Raw genomic sequence first — 19,076 nt, forward strand, 5'->3', positions numbered from 1 at the left:
TTACCAAAGCTTAGCCATGTGTTGTTTCCCTTTATACTTGAAGACTACACATAAACAAGGTATTCACAAAAAATAATATAATTTTCTGTTTACATGTAAACAGAAACTACATGATCAGAATGAATGAAATTAATTAACCTAATGTTGGACAACATAAAATGTATTTAAAGATCTGTGATTTTCATTGCCAATTTTACAAATGTTCAATGTGTGCTCCCTTTGAGACATGGCAGAAGTCTTGGTCATCCAGCTCCTCTCAAACATGTAAATATATAAACATTAAACTCTGAATAAACATCACATTTTTACCTGTTTAAAAATATGCTGTGAAAATGCTAATCGACTTGAATGAGAATTCTCTTTAGGCAAGGTTCACACTGCAGGGTCTTATGCTCAATTCCATTTTTTTTAATCAGATTTTTTTTGTGAGGTTGTTCACATTTCCAAATAAGTGTGACCTGAATGTGACCTGAATGTGAATATGAACTCTAAACAGCCCAAACCTATCCCAAACCTATGCGTATTGAAAACATAGAGACGTCACAGACAGTGGTTGTGCTTAACGTTAAGAGTTTGCGGAAGTACCTAGCAATGTTAAAATGGCTGTCATACAGGAGCGAGAATATTTTCAACCTGTTAAATTAAAGGAATAAATTACATTGATGAGATGAAGGGTGAATTGTTTTTGCTATTTTATGCAGCAATGCTCGATGGCTTTCTCTGGTAGAGCGAGAAAGAGTGAAAGAGACATAAAGAAAGACAGAGACACCAAACATATCTTGCTCTCCCTTCATTGAGTTGTCTTCCCCTCATCCACTATTGTTTTTGTTTTTTGAAGTTGCTCCCACCTTTTTGAGCACAGAATTGTGACGTTTGAGTCAGATGAATGCGACCTAGCCATTTCGACAAGTTGCATGACAAAAGTTCGGATACGTATCAGATTTACCACGTATCTAAGTGGCCAGGGTCACATCTGAAAAAAATCAGATCTACATCGTCTACACTGTAATGTAAAGATCAGATACAGATTGGATAGGGGCAAAAAAATCTGAATCTGTAGTGAGAAACTAGCCTTGGATCTCTTGGAATTGATCATTTTTAAAAACACTTTGTATTTTCTGAACAACCTCACATTGGTAGGCTTATCTCATCATCAAGCATACAGTGAGGATGTGCTATTTTTCTTCAACCTCAGATCAGGCAGCAGGAGGAAGTTGAGAAGAAGGCAGAGGTTGCGATGGAGATGTCAGACCTAGTTGTCTACTGTCAGCCACGAAGCAAGGATAAGTACCATTTTGGTAAATGCATGCAATTTTAATAATAAAAATATAAAATTAACCCAGGCTCTTTGTGTAAAATATAGGGTAGTATTGTTACTCAATCTAATGTGCATTTGTTTCCAATCATTTTAATTTTTTGGCAGCTGTTAGAAGATTCTCCTCACAGTGAAGATGTTATGAGATCACATCTGGGCTGCGGCCTCCTTGTGTGGTTTTCATTTTCTTTACAAGCCTGCGTGGGTTTTCACTGCGCTCTTTATTTTTCTCCCGCACCTCAAAAAAATAAACGGTAAACTGTAGTGGTCTGTGACTTTCACATGTACGCCTTCTGTGATGTCAGACTCTCAAATAAATACCCCTCATGCGCACACGTACGAGTTACTGGGCTACACAGACTATTTGTCTGCACTTTTAAACATCAATAAACCCACATCAGCCATTAAAACTTGTCATAACTTGCTGTCAAAAAAAATTAATGATTTAAAATAAATATCCACGAAATCTAATGCAGTCCAAATTATAAATTGCAGTTTAATAAAAGAAGAACATTCATTCTGATGCTTTATCATTAATTGAATATGAACGAAATAAAATAACACAAACATATGAAATATGAAACAATAAATAAAGAAAAGGCTTGCACTCACCAAAACAAACAGCGGTCACAATCAATCACTCTTTTCAATATCTCCTCGTTTTTTCTTGACTCCTTTACGGTCTTACTCTACACACTGAGATTTACAGTGTATCCACTTGGGTGTTCCCAAAAGTTTTTTAAAAGCACCGTAGCACATTGAGGACCTCTCTTTACCTTCAAACTGAGGTGTACAATACTATCTATCCATTCGGGTGTCCCACGAAGTTTTTAAAAGCACCGTAGCGCATGTGTGCAGCCGTGCTTTGGTGTCTCATTGCTACCTTGGTTAAACAATTGAAGTTTGCAAATCCAGTGTAGCTCCAAACACACCATATTGATCCTTTGGAAACAAAAGGCATTCCCAGAACTTTTTGCCAGAGTTAGCTCACGCTCCTGGCAGCCCCAAAATGGCCAATAGCTAATAGCTATGCTACACCTCTCATGCAATCAACCAAAGTCAACACCGCGTAGCTTTGTTGAGTATTGCACCACCTTCCTTTAATGAGGATCCACTCACAGGGTTCAATGTGAGGCCTCTAGATGGCAATCTTATGACTCGATTGGCTATTGCAGCAGTCTATTAAGCAAATCGGCCACTCACATATCCATCTGCGCTTGCGCAGAAGCCCGCAACTGTGAAGCAAATGCCCTAGGGCCTAGTGCCTCTGGGAGCAGGCAGATTACATACAGCCTGGCTACCCAAGTTAATTGAATTCTAATTGGTTAAAAACCCCAAATTAAAACTACAACACGAGATGGAGCGTAACCAACAGAAATATATATATATATATATATATATATATATATATATATATATATATATATATATATATATATATATATATATATATATATATATATATTTATATGTGTGTGTGTGTGTGTGTGTGTGTGCGTGTGTGTGTGTGTGTGTGTGTTTATATACACATACATACACATTTACATATATCGGCTTTTGGGTGAAATTTCAGGATGATCTTCCAAAATTCATTAAAATATTCACAGGTGAACTTCTACGCTTTTGAATGCACATCTGGTAAATGTTTCGGGAGTTTACACAAGTTGCTGTTCTCTAATGAGGAGTTTAATGGCAAAAATCACAGCAGGTGTTTGATCCTTGAAATCACCAATAAATGTCCTGGTTCAATTGGAGCTGGTGTTTAAACAGTCTTCCTCATCATGCTGTTCTCACTTTGACACCATGAGACCGAGACGACAACTAACAATGGATCCACAGTCCCTTGCTATTGGGATGCTTCAAAGAGTATGCTCTCTGACGTGACCACTGAGCTTGGAATGTCAGAGTGTCATCAGCAGGTTGCAACAGAGATATCGAGGGACTGGAAGAGTCACAGAAAGGCGTAGAAGTGGACATCCTCATTGTGATGCTTCAAAGAGGATGTTCTCTGACGTGGCCACTGAGCTTTGAGTGTCAGAGTGTCATCAGCAGGTTGCAACAGAGAGATCGAGGACTGGAAAAGTCACAGAAAGGCGTGGGAGTGGGCATCGTTTGGCCACATCTCGTGCTGATGACTGCTGAATTGTCAACACTGCCCTGAGAAACCGGATGATAAATGCCACTCAACTCCAGGCACGTTTAAGGAAGGTGAGAGGCACCCAAGTGACACATCAGACCATTCGAAACCATTTACATCAGTGTGGTCTGCGAGCTAGACGACCTGCACGGGTCCCTGACCCCAGCACCAGGCAGGGAGCATTTACGCTGGACAAGGGACTTTGATGACTTTGATGAAAATTGAGTCACGCTGAGCAGAAATGATGGCCGGAGACGTCAGGGAGAGCCCTATGCATCAGCCACTGTTGTCACCAGGCGAGTGTTTGGGGGTGGTGATATTACAGTGTAGGCAGGCGTATCCAATTGATACAGAACTGCCCTACACATAGAGAATGGTACGTGGACAAGCCCATACCACCTAAATAACATAGTTAATCCGGTGATTGTGCCCGTAAACGTACAACACGAGCCTTCATCTTCATGGACAACAATGTTCCTGCTCATCGAGGTCACATCATCAGGGAACAACTGTTGGAGACTGGTGTACCTCGAAATGCCTGCACTTTCTCCAGATCTGAATCCCATTGAAAACCTGTGGGATCAGTTGAGTCACCGTGTAAAGGCTTGACATTCTACACCCAAGAACCTCAATGACCTTCAAGAAGAGTGGGATGCTGTGCCTCAGCAGACAATAAGTTGCCTTGTGAACAGCATAAGACATCGTTGTCAAGCTATAATTGATGCTCAAGGGCACATGACAAGATATTGAGATGTTGAAAATACTACCATTGTTACCTTGCGTTTCAATTTTTTTTTTTATACAGATGAGGAACTCACAGTGCATCATTTTATTTAAAAATCTTATTTAAAAATAATAACGTACTGCATTTCTTATAAATTTCACCTGAAAGCCAAATATTCCTAACTTTTTGTGAATGTATGTCGGCTTATATTTGGGGAGTTATGGTATAAGGTGATCCCTTGCTACTTTGCTCTTTGATTTTCGCACCCTTGGTCTTGCGTGGATTTTTTCGGGGGGAAAAAAAGCTATATTGTATTGCGGAGAGACATGCTGTAACTATCAATGCATTTGGCACGAGCCCTCCTCGAACGTGGAACTACTGCAGTACACATATTTACTTAAGTCTTAAATGATTAAACCTTATACACTGTACAGTAAGTGAACAGTTGAAGTCTAGAGAGCGTCTGCTCCTTACTGTGTCTGTCTCTGACTTGACAATGTGTGTGCCTTTGTTGTGGGTGTGCTTCATGACTGACAGCACGTCCTTGTGGAGTTTTAATCTACTCCTGCCTTAACTCCCGCTTTTATTCCACAGGGAAATGCCACGCAAAGCAAAGGCACACAAATTGTCGAGGCAGAAGCAGAGTGAGTAGCAGAGGTTCACCAGACTGTTGGAAATCTCTTACCGTGATTTCTTTTATAATAAAATGGTATTTCAAGTGTAAACTCTCCATTGTAATCATGTTTGATCATGTACAGATTAGACTTTAAATTCAACATCAGGGCTGCTGCTAATATGACCGCAGCTGCGCGAGACTTCAAAGTAAAGGGGGAACTGCTCATTTACTGTATAGTGTATGACGTGTAATCATTTAAGATTTAAGTAAATATGTGTGCTGCAGTAATATTTGTCTTAAATAATATGTATAGCATGAAGTTTCACGTTTAAAAAAATTCCCCCCCCAAAAAACTATTATTATTTTTTATTTTTTTTTAAATGTGAAAAGTGGGGGTGCTACTTCGCGGGTTTTACTTATATGCACACTCCCACATTTCTCCCACATTCCATGCATGGCAAGGCACACCATGCATGGCAGGTGAATTGGACATTCTAAATGGTCCTATGTGTGATTGGGCTTGTTGTTCGTCTCTGCGTACCCCATGATTGGCTGGCGACCAGTTCACGGTGTCCCCCGCCTACTGCCCGAAGCAAGCTGAGATAGGCGCCAGCGAGTCTGCGACCCAAGCGACTATAGAAAACACACACGCGCACACACACACAGTATATTTACATAAAACTGAAACTTTCTCAATAGTTATACTATAACTCTCTTATGCAACTGACAGTTAGGATTTTAGGGTTAGATAGATAGATAGATAGATAGATAGATAGATAGATAGATAGATAGATAGATAGATAGATAGATAGATAGATAGATAGATAGATAGATGTTTTGTTGGGACACTCATGTATTACGCAAACCTCATAACTGACATCTGTTTGCCTTTTCAGACCTCTACAATTGCAAAGAGGTCCGCTCTTTTGTTGAAAACAAAATCCCAGGAAGAAGCCTTTCGATGGATTTCTTGCAGTACAATCACAAGGCACTAAGTCGGATATACCCAAAAGGTCAGCGCGTAGAGTCTTCCAACTATGATCCCTACCCTCTATGGGCAGTTGGCTGTCACATGGTCGCCCTTAACTTCCAGACGGCAGGTAATTAGCAACACTGGAGAATGGATTGATTTTAGATCTGTCATTGACAAACCAAGATATACATACTCTATACTCTAATGAGAGGTAAAATCCAGTTCGACCATGCCTTATATAAATGTATTCAGATAAAAACCTGTGTCTCTGCTCTGCTGTCATTTTTTCTTAGATTTTTGACTTAGATTTTTCACTGTGTAATCTTTTTATATATATATATATATATATATATATATATATATATATATATATATATATATATATATATATATATATATATATATATATATATATATATGTACACAACTTTTTCACTAGTCCTACTGTAACTCTCTTATACAACTGACAGTTAGGAATGGGCATTGTTTGAACTTGGACAATGCTGGTTCTGATACCAGTTCTTCCATTTGAATCCAGTTACTAAAAATTCTCCACTCCAATTTAAAAAAAAAGGCAACTAATCTTAATTATATTTGGACATCATTTTAACTTATTAGGGCCCGAGCAGCTACCGCTGCGAGAGCCCTCTTGTTCTTCTCCGGATTATTAAGGCCTGAGCAGCGACCGCTGTGAGGTCCCTATTGTTCTTCTCCGGATTATTATTATTATTATTATGATAATTATTTTTACTATTATTAGGGCCTGAGCGGCTACTGCTGGCGAGAGCCCTCTTTTTCTTCTTTGGATTATTAGAGCCTGAGCAGCGACTGCTGCGAGGTCCCTATTATTGGGCCCGAGCAGCGACCGCTGTGAGTAAAAATATAAAATATAAAATATAAAAATTTGTAGCCTTATGTAGGACCTCGAGCCCTCCAAAAAAAGTCAGCGCGAGCCATGTGCTCAGATGTACAGAAAAAGAGTTATGAATTTTTTAATGTAAAAAATGCACATTCAAAAATTCATAACTCTTTTTTTGCACGTTTGCAGGTCCCAAACTGCTCCTTGTTTCTCCTAAACGCTTTACCCAATCGCCTTCAAATTTGCTGTTGTGCATTATCAGACATAGGGGCACAACTGGGCAAAATTTGGTGCAGATCCGCCGACATATATGATATATGCTTCAAATTATGTGTTAAATTTTTCCTTCGCCAAGAGTGACAAAAACCTTAATTACTCTGATGTACAAGCTTAAAAAAATCTACAACTTCATAGACACTTGGAGACTTATACCTTTACCACCTTTGAAAAAACATTTTTCAAATAGCTACTGGCGCTGCCTATTGGTTGATAAAAATGTCATTTTTTAAACTTTCATGAATTGTGCTCCGTCTGTTTGAGTAAAATAACTGAAAATTGGTCAGAACACCATTAAGACATGGAATAAGGTTTTAAAATTTTACGACTTTTCGATTGTGGGCGTGGTCTGCACGCCACCTCAAAGTCAGATGTCCCGCGAAAAAACGAAAAACGAAAAAATTGGCTGTAATTGGCCCCAAGATGGCCTTATGAGTGGAAAAAAGCCTCTCACTCCTGGCCCGTTTGACCTAGAGCTACAAAAAATCGTAGCCTTATGTAGGATCTCAAGCCCTACAAAAGAGTCAGCGTGAGACGTGTGCTCAGATGTACAAAAAAAGAGTTATGAATTTTGAATGTGCACTTTTGGCCGGTTTTTGCTCGTTTGCAGGTCCCGAACTGCTCCTTCTTTCTCCTAAACGCTTGACCCAATCGACTTCAAATTTGCTGTGGTGTTTTATTAGAGTGGGAGACAGTTGTTTTCGTGAAGATCCGCCGAAAAATGGGATGGAGGCGGGGCTTCAACATATGAGTCATTACTTCGCCACATGTGACAAAAACCTTAATAACTCAGCTGCATAACCTTAAAAAACCTAAAATTTTACAGATAAATGAAGCCTCATGCCCTTAACACATCTGTTTAAGATTTATTTGTCTTACTTATACGGCCAGCTAGTGGCTAAAAAAAGTGTCAGTCTGATGTCTCCCCAAAACGAACAAATTAGCCGTATTTGTATTTGGACCAGATGGTCTTATCTTTTCAAAATTCCATATATTTGATGAGATTCCAATGCAGAACACACCTTTCAATGTATTTTTTGTCGTAGTCCGCGCGCCACCTAGTGGCTGCCAAAAATATCACATTTTGTTAATGTTTTTATGTGCTAAGCTGAGCCCGTCAAAGTAATATCGCTGAAGTTAAGTCTGATAAGCCTCTAGACACGTCTGCTGATCCCCACCAATATTTACCATGTTTCGATAATGGGCGTGGCTTCCACGTCCATTTTCATTCTGAAGATTTATCGGACCAGTAAAAGCTGCTGTAATTTGACCCAGATGATCTAATCGTCTCACAATTTCACACAATGGATGAAAGTCCATTCCTGAAGACATCGACAAACATACATTACAGTATAAAGCTAGCGCCACCTTGTGTGTCATTAGTCAAAAGATTACAGTCAATCCTGTTGGCCTGTTTGACCGACAGCTCCGAAACCTTTTAAGCATATGAAGGTCTATTAGACCTACAAATGTACAGGAAAATGGTTCTGAATTTTTTTAATTTGCAACTACGCACCGTTCTTGTACATTGGCTGGTCTCGAACTCGTCCCTTCTTTTAAACGGTTCATCCAATTAACTTTTACGTTGGCATGATCCATTAGCAGATTTAGTGGCACAAATATCCCAAAAATGGTGAAGATCCTATGACTTGTAAGATGTAGGCGGAGCTTCAAATTATGTTGAGTATTTCCTTCGTCAAATGACAAAAACCTGCATAACTCAGCTGTAACAGCTTCAAACCATGTGAAACTTTGCAGGGACTTTAAAAGTCGTGAAATTAATACAGCTATGTGATAAACTTCGAAATCATTTACAGACGCAACCTAATGACAGACAAAAATTTTATTTTTTACACTTTCATGTTCTAATGAGTGCTTGTTTGAGTAAATTGACTGAAAAATGGTCAGAAAAGCTTTAATACATTGGAACATGAAGTTTCTCAACTTTCATGACTCTTCAATAAAGGGCGTGGCCTGTATGCCACCTCAAATTCCGGTATCTCGCCAAATCGGTACTATTTGCTGTAATTGGACCTAGATAATTGAATCTTTTCAAAACTTCATATGTGGGATGGGAGTCCAATGTGAAACACACCTACAAGCCTTTTTTTTATCGTAGTGCGTTGCGAGCGCCACCTAGTGGCAGCAAAAAAATAGCAATTCCTTAGCGTTTTTAAGTAATCTGCTGAGCCCCTTGAAGTGATATCGCTTCAGTGTTGTCTGAAAAGCCATCGGACACGCCTAATACCCTTCAACAATTAGTATATGTTTCGATAATGGGCGTGGCCTATATGGCAGTGCAAAATCACACACCTCTAACAATAAAAGCTGCTCTAACTCAACCCACATAATCCCACCTTCTCTAAATTTCACATATTTGATAAGAGTCCTGGACTGAAGTCATCTACGAACTGGGAGAACTGGATTCCGCTTGATTCTCGCGGCCCAACTCTACTGCTAGTCCATACTACCACTCAGTGTTCAATGTTCTATGCTTCTGTACAATACAAGCACAATGGTAAATGCAGCACGCAGCCCACAACATCGAGGTGTGTCTGGCACATTCTCTGGTGGCTTTCCAACTGCATTCTGTTTTGGTACTGGTTTTCAGTGGCCTTGTCATCTGTGGGTAATCTCACTTTCTATTTTACATCTCTTACTCTGCTTTACACCTGTCAGTGGCTGTGATCAAATGATGCAGTCCTATCGCCCCTGAAGCTGTGTTAAACTAACCTTCAGAATCTGAGGCCACATGGCTCCTCCTGAATCTGAGATTCTGCCTTGCAACAGATTTTTCATCTCCAGCACCCTTTAATAGAATTTACCAGAAAGGCTGTGGTGTGTCATCCACCTGTAGATAGACCACATCCAACAACTAAAAATATTGGAATCTCCACCCCTTTGCTGGTACAGAGGCACTGACCCTGATGTCTATGTGATGATTCAGCGACAGGTCAACATGGATAGTGTTGGAATTTTATTGCTAAATTAACATGAACTCAAGTTAGTAATCTGACTCCAATTTGTGACCTTACCAACTGCCACTCATCCAACAATTTGCGCACTCGTTCTGCAATAGAAAGGTATCAGGAAGCCGGCATTTTCACACACGAGTGGATTTATTCCTAACACGCAGATCTAATACAAGCACCTGGGTCTCGGGTCCCTCTCAATACAGCCCTGTACGCCGCTGTTGCCACCAGCAGACGTACTCTCATCTGAGTTGCCCAGCAATGAGTTATACTACACAATATGCAAATGGTACATCAACAAAGGCATCCTGGCATTATTTTATTGGCTATGTGTATACTGTTGTTAACTTTAGCTTGCTCTCATTGGTCTTTCTTCCCCTGCAGAATTGCTTGCTTACTCCTCCTGGTTGTAGTTTTCCTCAAAGTTGTTTTTCACCAGGTGCCAAAGTCATCTCGTCCCCGCGACTAGCACCGCTTGCTCTGAAACATTCCATTCTTACACTCCCTTGCACCCCATATTGTTTTGTTCACTTTACAGTCTCACACTCTCATACACAGAATGTAGCAACATCTAATGAACTACTTTAAGCTCAAACTCTTAGATTCCTTTAATAGCCCGACAACATATAAGACACTTCAAGACCTCTAGGTATTTAAATCCCTCAATTTCAACCCCATGAATTAAAATGAGACCCCAGACTCTGTTAAGTCATGAGAAGCCATGTTGATGGATATGAGGAGCTCGTCAAAGTTTTCTCCCCACCCATTCAGTCCCGAGTAGACGTCAGCTGTGCCCCATTCCCACTATACAGTGTGGACGGAGTGCAATCAATCAAATTGTATTTGTATAGCCCTAAATCACCGAAGTCTCATGGAGGTTATGTGGAGACTTCTTTCGAAAAAAGAAGTCATACAGAGACATCTTTTCGGTGTAAGGTACACAACAACATCCCCTGTCGAAGTTCCCAGAAGGGGAAGGAAAAACTCAAAAACCCCAATCAGGGGAAAATCAGAAACCTCCAGAAGGGACCACAGGTGGGAGGAGCCCCCTTCCAGGCCCACAGGTTGAAGTGGATGCTGCATGTACCAAATACAGCCTCTTCTCCAATCTGGCTGTACCTGTGTGGCCAATTTGGGGACGGTGTGCACTGCTTCCTCCTCCTTAGAAACCGGATAATTGATAGATAGATAGATAGATAGATAGATAGATAGATAGATAGATAGATAGATAGATAGATAGATAGATAGATAGATAGATAGATAACCTTATTACCATTACACCTCCACAATAACAAGGTAAAGGAAGCTCGAACCATCCAAGAAACATACAATACAATTGACTGAGGGGAGAAAGACAACAAAGCCTGTTGTAATGCGCTACACTGAGCTCACCCAGTGTTTCTTTTAGGGTTTTCTTTACTGTTTCCTTTCCCCATTTTGAAGAATTTGGTCCAGTTGTCAACTCCTAGGAAGTTCTAAAAACTAGTTTCTTATCAGTAGGACAGCAACTCTAATTTCTTGTTGTGGTAATTTTTACTTCAACATTTTCAGGTGGCAAATTCTTGCCTTTGCACCCACAACAGTATGCTGTTTACAATCCCACTGTTTTATATGAGATGAAAACCTAGTGGTATTTTATTTCCTTTCATTCATCTCACAATCACATCTTAGTAGCGCTTTTTCCCACGGAATTTAAGTGTACACAGGATTCCGCCATCCTTTTTCAAATTTTTTTTCTCATTGAATTTAAGTGTACACAGTACTCCGCCAATTTACCCGCCATCGACTAGTATTCACATGACTTTATTTCCTAATGCGCAATGACCTCCAATCATTCACTTCCTCTTTAAAGAAGTTCAACTCACCGCTGTTGTCTTCCCTCCGTTGGAATGCAGTTAACCATCAGATCACAGCTGGCAGGCTGAGGTCCAGTTCTGGAAAAGGATCTTAGGCTCACCCTAGGTAGCTTGACGTGGCCATGGTCTTTCTGGAGTTCATAATGCCCGCTGGAATCCTCAGGAATCTTGGCATTCAGCTCGAAGGACCAAAGTGAATGGTGGGTTCAGGCTACCTAGAACATTAATCAGCAACAAAGAAGAGAGAAGAAAACAAGCTTTTTTTGTGAGAAGAGCAGACAGGAACCTGACCTTCTCAGATCTCCTTCCGGTCTGCTTAGAGATCCTTTCCGCTCCTCATTTATTTATTTTGGGTTGGCCCTAGGTAGAAAAGTTATAGCGGGCCTGAAGGGTTGAGGAGACATCTGACAACAAATCAGTTTATGGTCGTGAGGAATACAGTTTACGAGTCCTTGCTAATATCGTCTTCTTTAGGAACATCAAGCATGACCGGTCAGGTTCCGAAACCCCCGTTGGTCAGGTCACTGATCTACGATATACTGATTGCATAACAAACATACTAACTGCATAAAATAAATATGGGATAACCTATATGCAATTATTCTAACGATATCTGTGGATGTGTGTGCATAAGAATCTTCTTGAGATGCCAGTCCAGTCCAACAAACAGTCTTAAGGCCACCTGACAGAATGGAGAGGAAAGATTGTCGTATCTTGAGAATTTCTTGTCCTTTGAGGCGAGAGAGTCAAGGTGGCAGTTGTTTAGTCCATAGCCTCCAGTCCATAGCACAAGACTCTGAATAGGCTTCAAATTAGCAATGAAATCTTTTGATTCCAACTTGATGACAGGATGACAACTGTTTTGCGTGAGGATTAAAGAACCACATCCAGTTTGTGGTTCAAGTCACTCGCAACATAAGTCTGAGCAGTGATAACTTGCAAAATGCCTTCGAAGAAGACCGGCAGCCTCTTTTCCAATCTGGCTGTACCTGTGCGACCAATTTTGGGATGCAGTGTTCCCTCGTTTTTCGCGATTAACGTGGACCGGAAAATGCCCAAAAAAGTGAATTGCGTGAAGTAGGGGATACCTCCCTCCACCACCCCACACCATAGACATCGTACGTACATGAATAAAGTGTATTAAATATGTTTAGTAAAACTCTCCCTACCTCTCTTCCGGTGACCAGTGATCTCCTAACTGTAGAATGTTAAGTTAAGTTAAACAGTCTGTTTTTAGGCACAAACTTTATTTTACTTTTTCAACCCATAGTAGAGCGTATGAGTGATGAGCTCGCTCACAAACTATCAACTCTTGCACGAGCACAGAGCGATACCGCTGCGGCCCTCCCCGATCAAAACAGTGCGCCCAGAAGATGATCAAACTTGACTATTGAGAGAAAATAAAAGTCGTAACAAGGTTTCTGTGGGTGAACCTGCGTAAGGATTATTACCAGAGAGAGCGAGGAAGGAGAGAGCCTCACGGAGCAAGCACTCGCGCTTCGGGCAGGGAGCCAGAGCCGGGTCTAGAGCCCCACAGCCGGCCCACCTGGGAGTGAAGTGGGCCAAGGTCAGTCAGCTGGGTTGTCGGAGGGGGTTGTCAGTGGTGTGCCGGACCACTTCCGCGGCCCACCCTAACCGATCCTGTCCCCCTCCCGCAACCCTGCCGCCTGCCTGAGCTGCGCGCCTACTTAATCATCTAGTCCGGCCAGGCCGCACTATCATCGGCAGAGAGCCCTCCCTTAGTGGCTGCCTTGGAACCTTTCGCCCCAGTCACCAACTACCCAACGCCACTGCCGACAGGGCGGAGGGGAGTTCAATGTTGCGCCAGGCCCAGTGCCAGGCAGCGCCGTCTTCCCTCAAAAAAAAAAACCTCTGGTATGGAAGATATGAAGCATTGTCGCCACACCAAAAAACCTTGAATATGTGATCATTGTGATCAGGGTTTTCATTCTTGAACAGAAAGTTATCAACAATATTGCCAACATGTGCACTTGGTGCTAATTATGCAAAGTTACCTGAAAGTGGAAATAAATACATATTTTACTGAAAACTCATTCTATGATTATGGTATTTTCCCACAGATAAATACACCCAGCTGAACAATAGTCTCTTCAGTATGAATGGAGGTACTGGTTACATCCTACAGCCAGAGCTCTTGCGCTCTGACTTCTATGACCCTCATCAGGAGAAGAAAGATGTGAAGTACAACATTGTGATTAGGGTATGTTTGATCACACACCTGCTATAAATACATGAATTTAACTGAATTATGTACTCATGCAAACAAATGTATCTCTATTTAACCATACTTATACCTGAGTTGTGAGGACATCAGTCTTCTCAGGCATTCCAAAACGATTCCACAGTTGTAGTTATGTTTTCACTATACAGTGGACCCCCTTGTTACAGCTTCCCTGGCTTATGTTTTTTTTTTTCATGTTGCAATGTGGAATACTGAGTTTTTTGGTCCCCTCTTTATGGTATTTTCCTGGTACTGCGACAAAAACAACTGTCATGACCCTAGGGGCTTGCTGTATTTGTGTTGTTTCGTCTCCATCTGCAGGCATTTTTAGATAATTGCACTTATTTTCTGTTGCGGTCTAACGCCCTCCTTGCTACGCATAACTACGCTGGCCTTCTATTGGTCGACGTCTACTTACGGAAATGGTGGTCTGCTATTGGTCAGCCTCACTTGTTTCAAAATGGCGGAACGGTAAAGCTTTGTTCTATCGTGAGTGGTTACAAAACCATATTTACAGTGCATTTCACTGCTTAAGTCAAACTTGAATGGGTTAGCCATGGGTCCCAAGATAGCGAGTGATGTTAAATAGAGAAGTAAGAAGATGATTTATATGAAAATAATGCTGGATATAATCAAGAAATACGAAGCTACCCTAGCCTAGGCTACTCTTACTAGGGAATATGGGCATAACAAGCGCCACTCAAAGGTAAATAAATCCTTTCTATATTTTTTTTAATTTATGGTGTTTTCTGATTGTATACATATATTTTATATATACGTAGCGCTTACTACACTATTTTTGTACCAATTTTTTAATATTTATGTACAATTTTGATGTTTTTACCTGGGATTCCAAACGCATTAGCTATTTAACATAAGTTTGGACTGCCCGTCATACGGTGAATTCGCCTTACGAGCCCAACCGCCCAACGGATTAATCCCGTAACACGGGGGCCCACTCTACTCCCTAGTCAGATCTCACATTCCGCTGGATTATTCGAAAATGGTCCTGACTGGCTCTCTATTTAAAGGGGGAAAATCTTCCTTGGCCCCCACTCTCTGTAACGTGACCATGCCAGTATATATAGCAAGTACTGTATTTAACCGGGCTAAACACCAGCACAAAAAAAGCACTGGCTTGTACCGCATTGCAGCTACATTGTCCTAAAGCAGGGGTCAACCAACACTTTAGAAACTGAGAGCTACTTCTTATGTACTGAGTAATATGTAGGGCAACCAGTTTATGTGAAGACCCTGAACATGTTATTGAATTCTCACAATAATTAAGAAACAGCTGTAGTAAATATGTAAATCAAGTGTAATATGTAATGTATATGTCATATATACATAATTGTTTGTAAAATTCCTAGAAAATCACAATGGTTTATCACTTGTAAACTATTTGCAGAACAGGTCTGCTACATGTCTACTCATGTGCTACTCATGTGCTACTCTGGGGCGACCCAGTGCCCCCGCATTGGTGACCCCTGCCCTAAAGACATCTGTTTGGTGATATTCGGTGATACCTATAGCGTCACCAGGTGGTGACAAAAGTAAATCTCTTCACATTGTTGTTTACTGCGCTGAGCCCCTTGAAAAAATGTAAATAAACATTTTTCAGAAAATCCAGAAGGTGTAGATCATGATGTACACTGAATAATGTGACTTTGATGAATGACAATGAAAACCACAATAACTTGCCACGCATTATCTTATATTGTCGAGACTTAAAACATTTTTTGAAAGTTCCTTCCCGAACACATTTAAAGAATTAGTATTTTATAATTAAGGTAGTTACAACTACTAAATAAAGTAAAGTGAATATATATTTTGTGTGTTTTTTAACCAGGTTTACCTTTTATTTGATTGGTAGAATGTTTAGGATTTTATGGTGCTACTTTTTTATGTGGTGTAAAAAAAATATCCAAGTCGTGCCCCGTAAAAAATCTAATTACCCAGCACTAGCTGTACATTTCAGCAGGAAGTTGGCCATTTTAATTTCCGTTCAGAGTATTCGATATTTTTGGCTTTTCTGTGTGTCATAATTTTATCAAAGGAGTTGTTACTCTGAACTATGTAAATACAGGAAAAAAAAATCATGTGCAACTATTCCAACTTGCCAAGATCCCAAGGGTGTGAGGGCTCTTAATGGCTGCTTGCAGCTCTTGTTATAGCCTGAGCAGTGACCGGTGCAAGGTCCCTATTGTTTATGTAGAAATTATAGTGATCATTATTATTTATTGGGGGGAGGGGGGGGGGGGGTGCTGGCTGCTCTAAAAACCACATCATCCTTCTCACTATGTATGTTATATTAACAGATTTATATTAAATATAAATCTAAGGTGTTGACCGGTCCGTGGTGATTAAAAGGTTGGGGACCACTGTCTTAGAGGACAAGCAATGGTTTGCCACATCACAGGGATTTGATTGATCAAACATATTCAAATGTAGCTTGCGTTCTGTTCACCTCTCTTGGGGTCACAGACAAGTTACATGGACTTAACTGTAGACTTCCTCACAATGTTTGGCTTTGACTACGATACCGTGGCTTGACAGGCAGCACATTGTCCCGCATGTCTCGTATCAGAAAATACCCAAAAACACACACACACACCAGTTGATTATCGGAGGTTAGCTGCTGTAAGTGTAGATCTTGGGCCAAAAATGTTTGGGCAGCCCTGCTGTACATCCTAGCATTAGCCTGCTATGGACGTTTTGGTTGGGCTGGAGGTGCTACACATGCTTTCTTGATCTTCATAGTGCTAGGTCAGGCATCGGCAACCTTTAATACTAAAACCATTTGCCATTTGAAGCCATTTTCCACAGAAAAGACAACACTGGGAGCCACAAACACTTTTTGATATCTGAATGTGTAAACGGAAGGGGTCAATTGGGTGGTAGGAGCTAGAAAAGTTGCTTACTGCGGTCCTTGTTAACCAAGGTTGTTACCCATTTTCAATAAAAGATGCAAGCAGACTGAACCAATGTCCAACTCTATCCTTTTACATTAACAGGGGTATTAGGATGAGATTTATTGCTCAGAACTCTTCAAGCACTTCCGTTTGTAATGTTTACTTACCTGTAAATTTCATTTTTAAATGTGTGTTTTTAACCTAGAAATCAACGGTGCATTTCATTTCCTGTTTACGTTTGCTGTTCGTCTTAGCGGTGTTCGTGTTAACCAAGGTTGTTACTGCATTGTTTTCAATAAAAGAAGCTAGCAGACTGAGCCAATGTTTGAGTCCAATCTTAAGTCACATTAGTTGTCTCGTTTTTTTGTGTCACGTCGCTCCAAACGCGTCGTTGATGTCCCCTTATAGCCCAATTGCACAAACTGCACTGACTGCAATTCAAATGCATTGCTTGTTTCGCCATCCGTAGTCAGTCTGAGCCAAGCATTATCTATTTTCTCAAGCAACGTAGAGCCACAAAATGAAGGTGGAAGAGCCACATGTGCCTCCGGAGTAGCTTGTTGCCAACACCTGTGCGAGGTGAAAGATACACTGGGGCTGCTTCTTCAAAAACTCATCAGGGGCTTCATTGAGACAATTTTTATAAAAGATATTTATGATTTTGCCAGACCTAATTTGTGTCCAAATTTTCCAGAGATTTCTTGTATGGTAAAACCCTCAAAACTGACCTAATTTTGACAAAATTTTGACAAATGCCGTTGCAATGGCAAAAGTCATCAACTTTCTGATTCGGATGTCAGTAAGTCCTAACCATCGTCCAGAGCAAGTATGGGATAGATCTTGTTAACCTCCTTTGAGAAGCACATAAAAAAGCTATGATTTCTTCAACCACTAGGTGGTGCTTGCCAGTACGATTAAAAATACATTCATAGATCACTGGACTTATATCAAGTATGTGACATTTTGAGAAGATAGGTTCATCAGTCATGCCAATTTTTGGCATGAGTGATGACAAATTTTCTAATATATTATTTATTTTTGTTTTATTCTTTGAAGGAGCACCAGACACTAGGGCCCTCCCCGACACAGTACACAAAAATGTCTGTGTCATGACAGAAAGATGGCTCTTGAGCAATCAATTTTTTTCACAGTTGTTGTCCCAGGTCTCGAGATGGTACAGCCCAAATTCAAACTTGATCAAATGATCAGATTAAAAAATTCTCAGGTCTTATTCTGTACATTTTAGCATATGGCCGTGATGGACTTGTTTTTATAAATCTTGGGGTGCTACACATGCCTGCCAATTTGTTGCCAATGTGTTGGGCAAACATTTCAGGGAGGTTTTATTTTTTGACTCGAGGTGGCGCTATAGAGCCATTGTTTCAACATTTATGCCAAGCATAAATTATAAAATTTTTCACGAGTTCCAATTGGTGGGCAAAATTTGGTGAGTTATATTGCATGTTTAGATCTCCAAAATTCCTATTCATTTAGAGGTAAAAATAAATAAATAAATAAATATTAACAGCGGCCAGAGGCGGCGCCAAAAAAACAAAGATCAAGCACAAAAGTATGAACTGTTAAACTAAATCATCTCCAAAACATTATTTCGGGTGCAGCCCACGCAGCCCGGTACCAGTTGATCCACGGACGGGTGCGCGGACTGGACCGGGGGTTGGGGACCACTGCTCTAAGATATGTTGACAACATTTCAGGAAGCGCATACAAGAACTTTGGAATTTCATATATGGTTAATAAGACACACTTTAAATGATGACAGGTGTATATTGATTCTTTTCAGAAAACCTTTGAATTTAATTCAACCTAAATTAATTTTGAATGCTCCCACGTTTAAAGTTGTAAGAAAATGTGCATATTATTACCACTACACGATCTCAGTTGATGACTTTTTATACTTTTTACATTATTTCCATTTTTTGTTGTTACGTATAACCATTGATGGAAATTAATAAAATTAAAATAGCACAAGTTAAACTGTCTTTTTTAGGTGATTGCTGCCAGACACCTTCCAAAGCTTGGCCGCTCAATATCAAGTCCTTTTGTGGAGATTGAACTGTGTGGTCACACTGAAGCAAAGGCCAAGACCACTGTTTACCGTAGGCTAAAATAATTCAAACGTCTTCTTACCAACCATAAACAGAAGGTGACACATGTTAAAAAACACAGCACGTCT

At 40.4% G+C, this 19,076-nt stretch overlaps 1 protein-coding gene across 6 annotated transcripts in view; it reads left to right on the forward strand.

Annotated features, from left to right (window-relative positions):
• plcg2 (phospholipase C, gamma 2) overlaps positions 1 to 19,076 on the forward strand; it is a 209,121-nt gene that overhangs the window by 76,355 nt on the left and 113,690 nt on the right. For 4 of the 6 annotated variants that reach the window (XM_088418162.1, XM_088418161.1, XM_088418163.1 and 1 more), the window contains exons 26-29: positions 1,196 to 1,298; positions 5,689 to 5,892; positions 13,810 to 13,949; positions 18,891 to 18,999. In XM_088418162.1, the coding sequence (XP_088274288.1) occupies positions 1,196 to 1,298; positions 5,689 to 5,892; positions 13,810 to 13,949; positions 18,891 to 18,999 (556 nt within the window). The remainder of the gene's footprint in view (positions 1 to 1,195; positions 1,299 to 5,688; positions 5,893 to 13,809; positions 13,950 to 18,890; positions 19,000 to 19,076) is intronic. The other 2 variants (XR_015865985.1, XR_015865986.1) reach the window with 1 other exon arrangement.

Source organism: Hippichthys cyanospilos, chromosome 6 (assembly GCF_059441005.1).
Source record: "Hippichthys cyanospilos isolate Australia breed blue-spotted pipefish chromosome 6, RoL_Hcya_1.0, whole genome shotgun sequence".
Classification (NCBI taxonomy): Eukaryota; Metazoa; Chordata; class Actinopteri; order Syngnathiformes; family Syngnathidae; genus Hippichthys; species Hippichthys cyanospilos.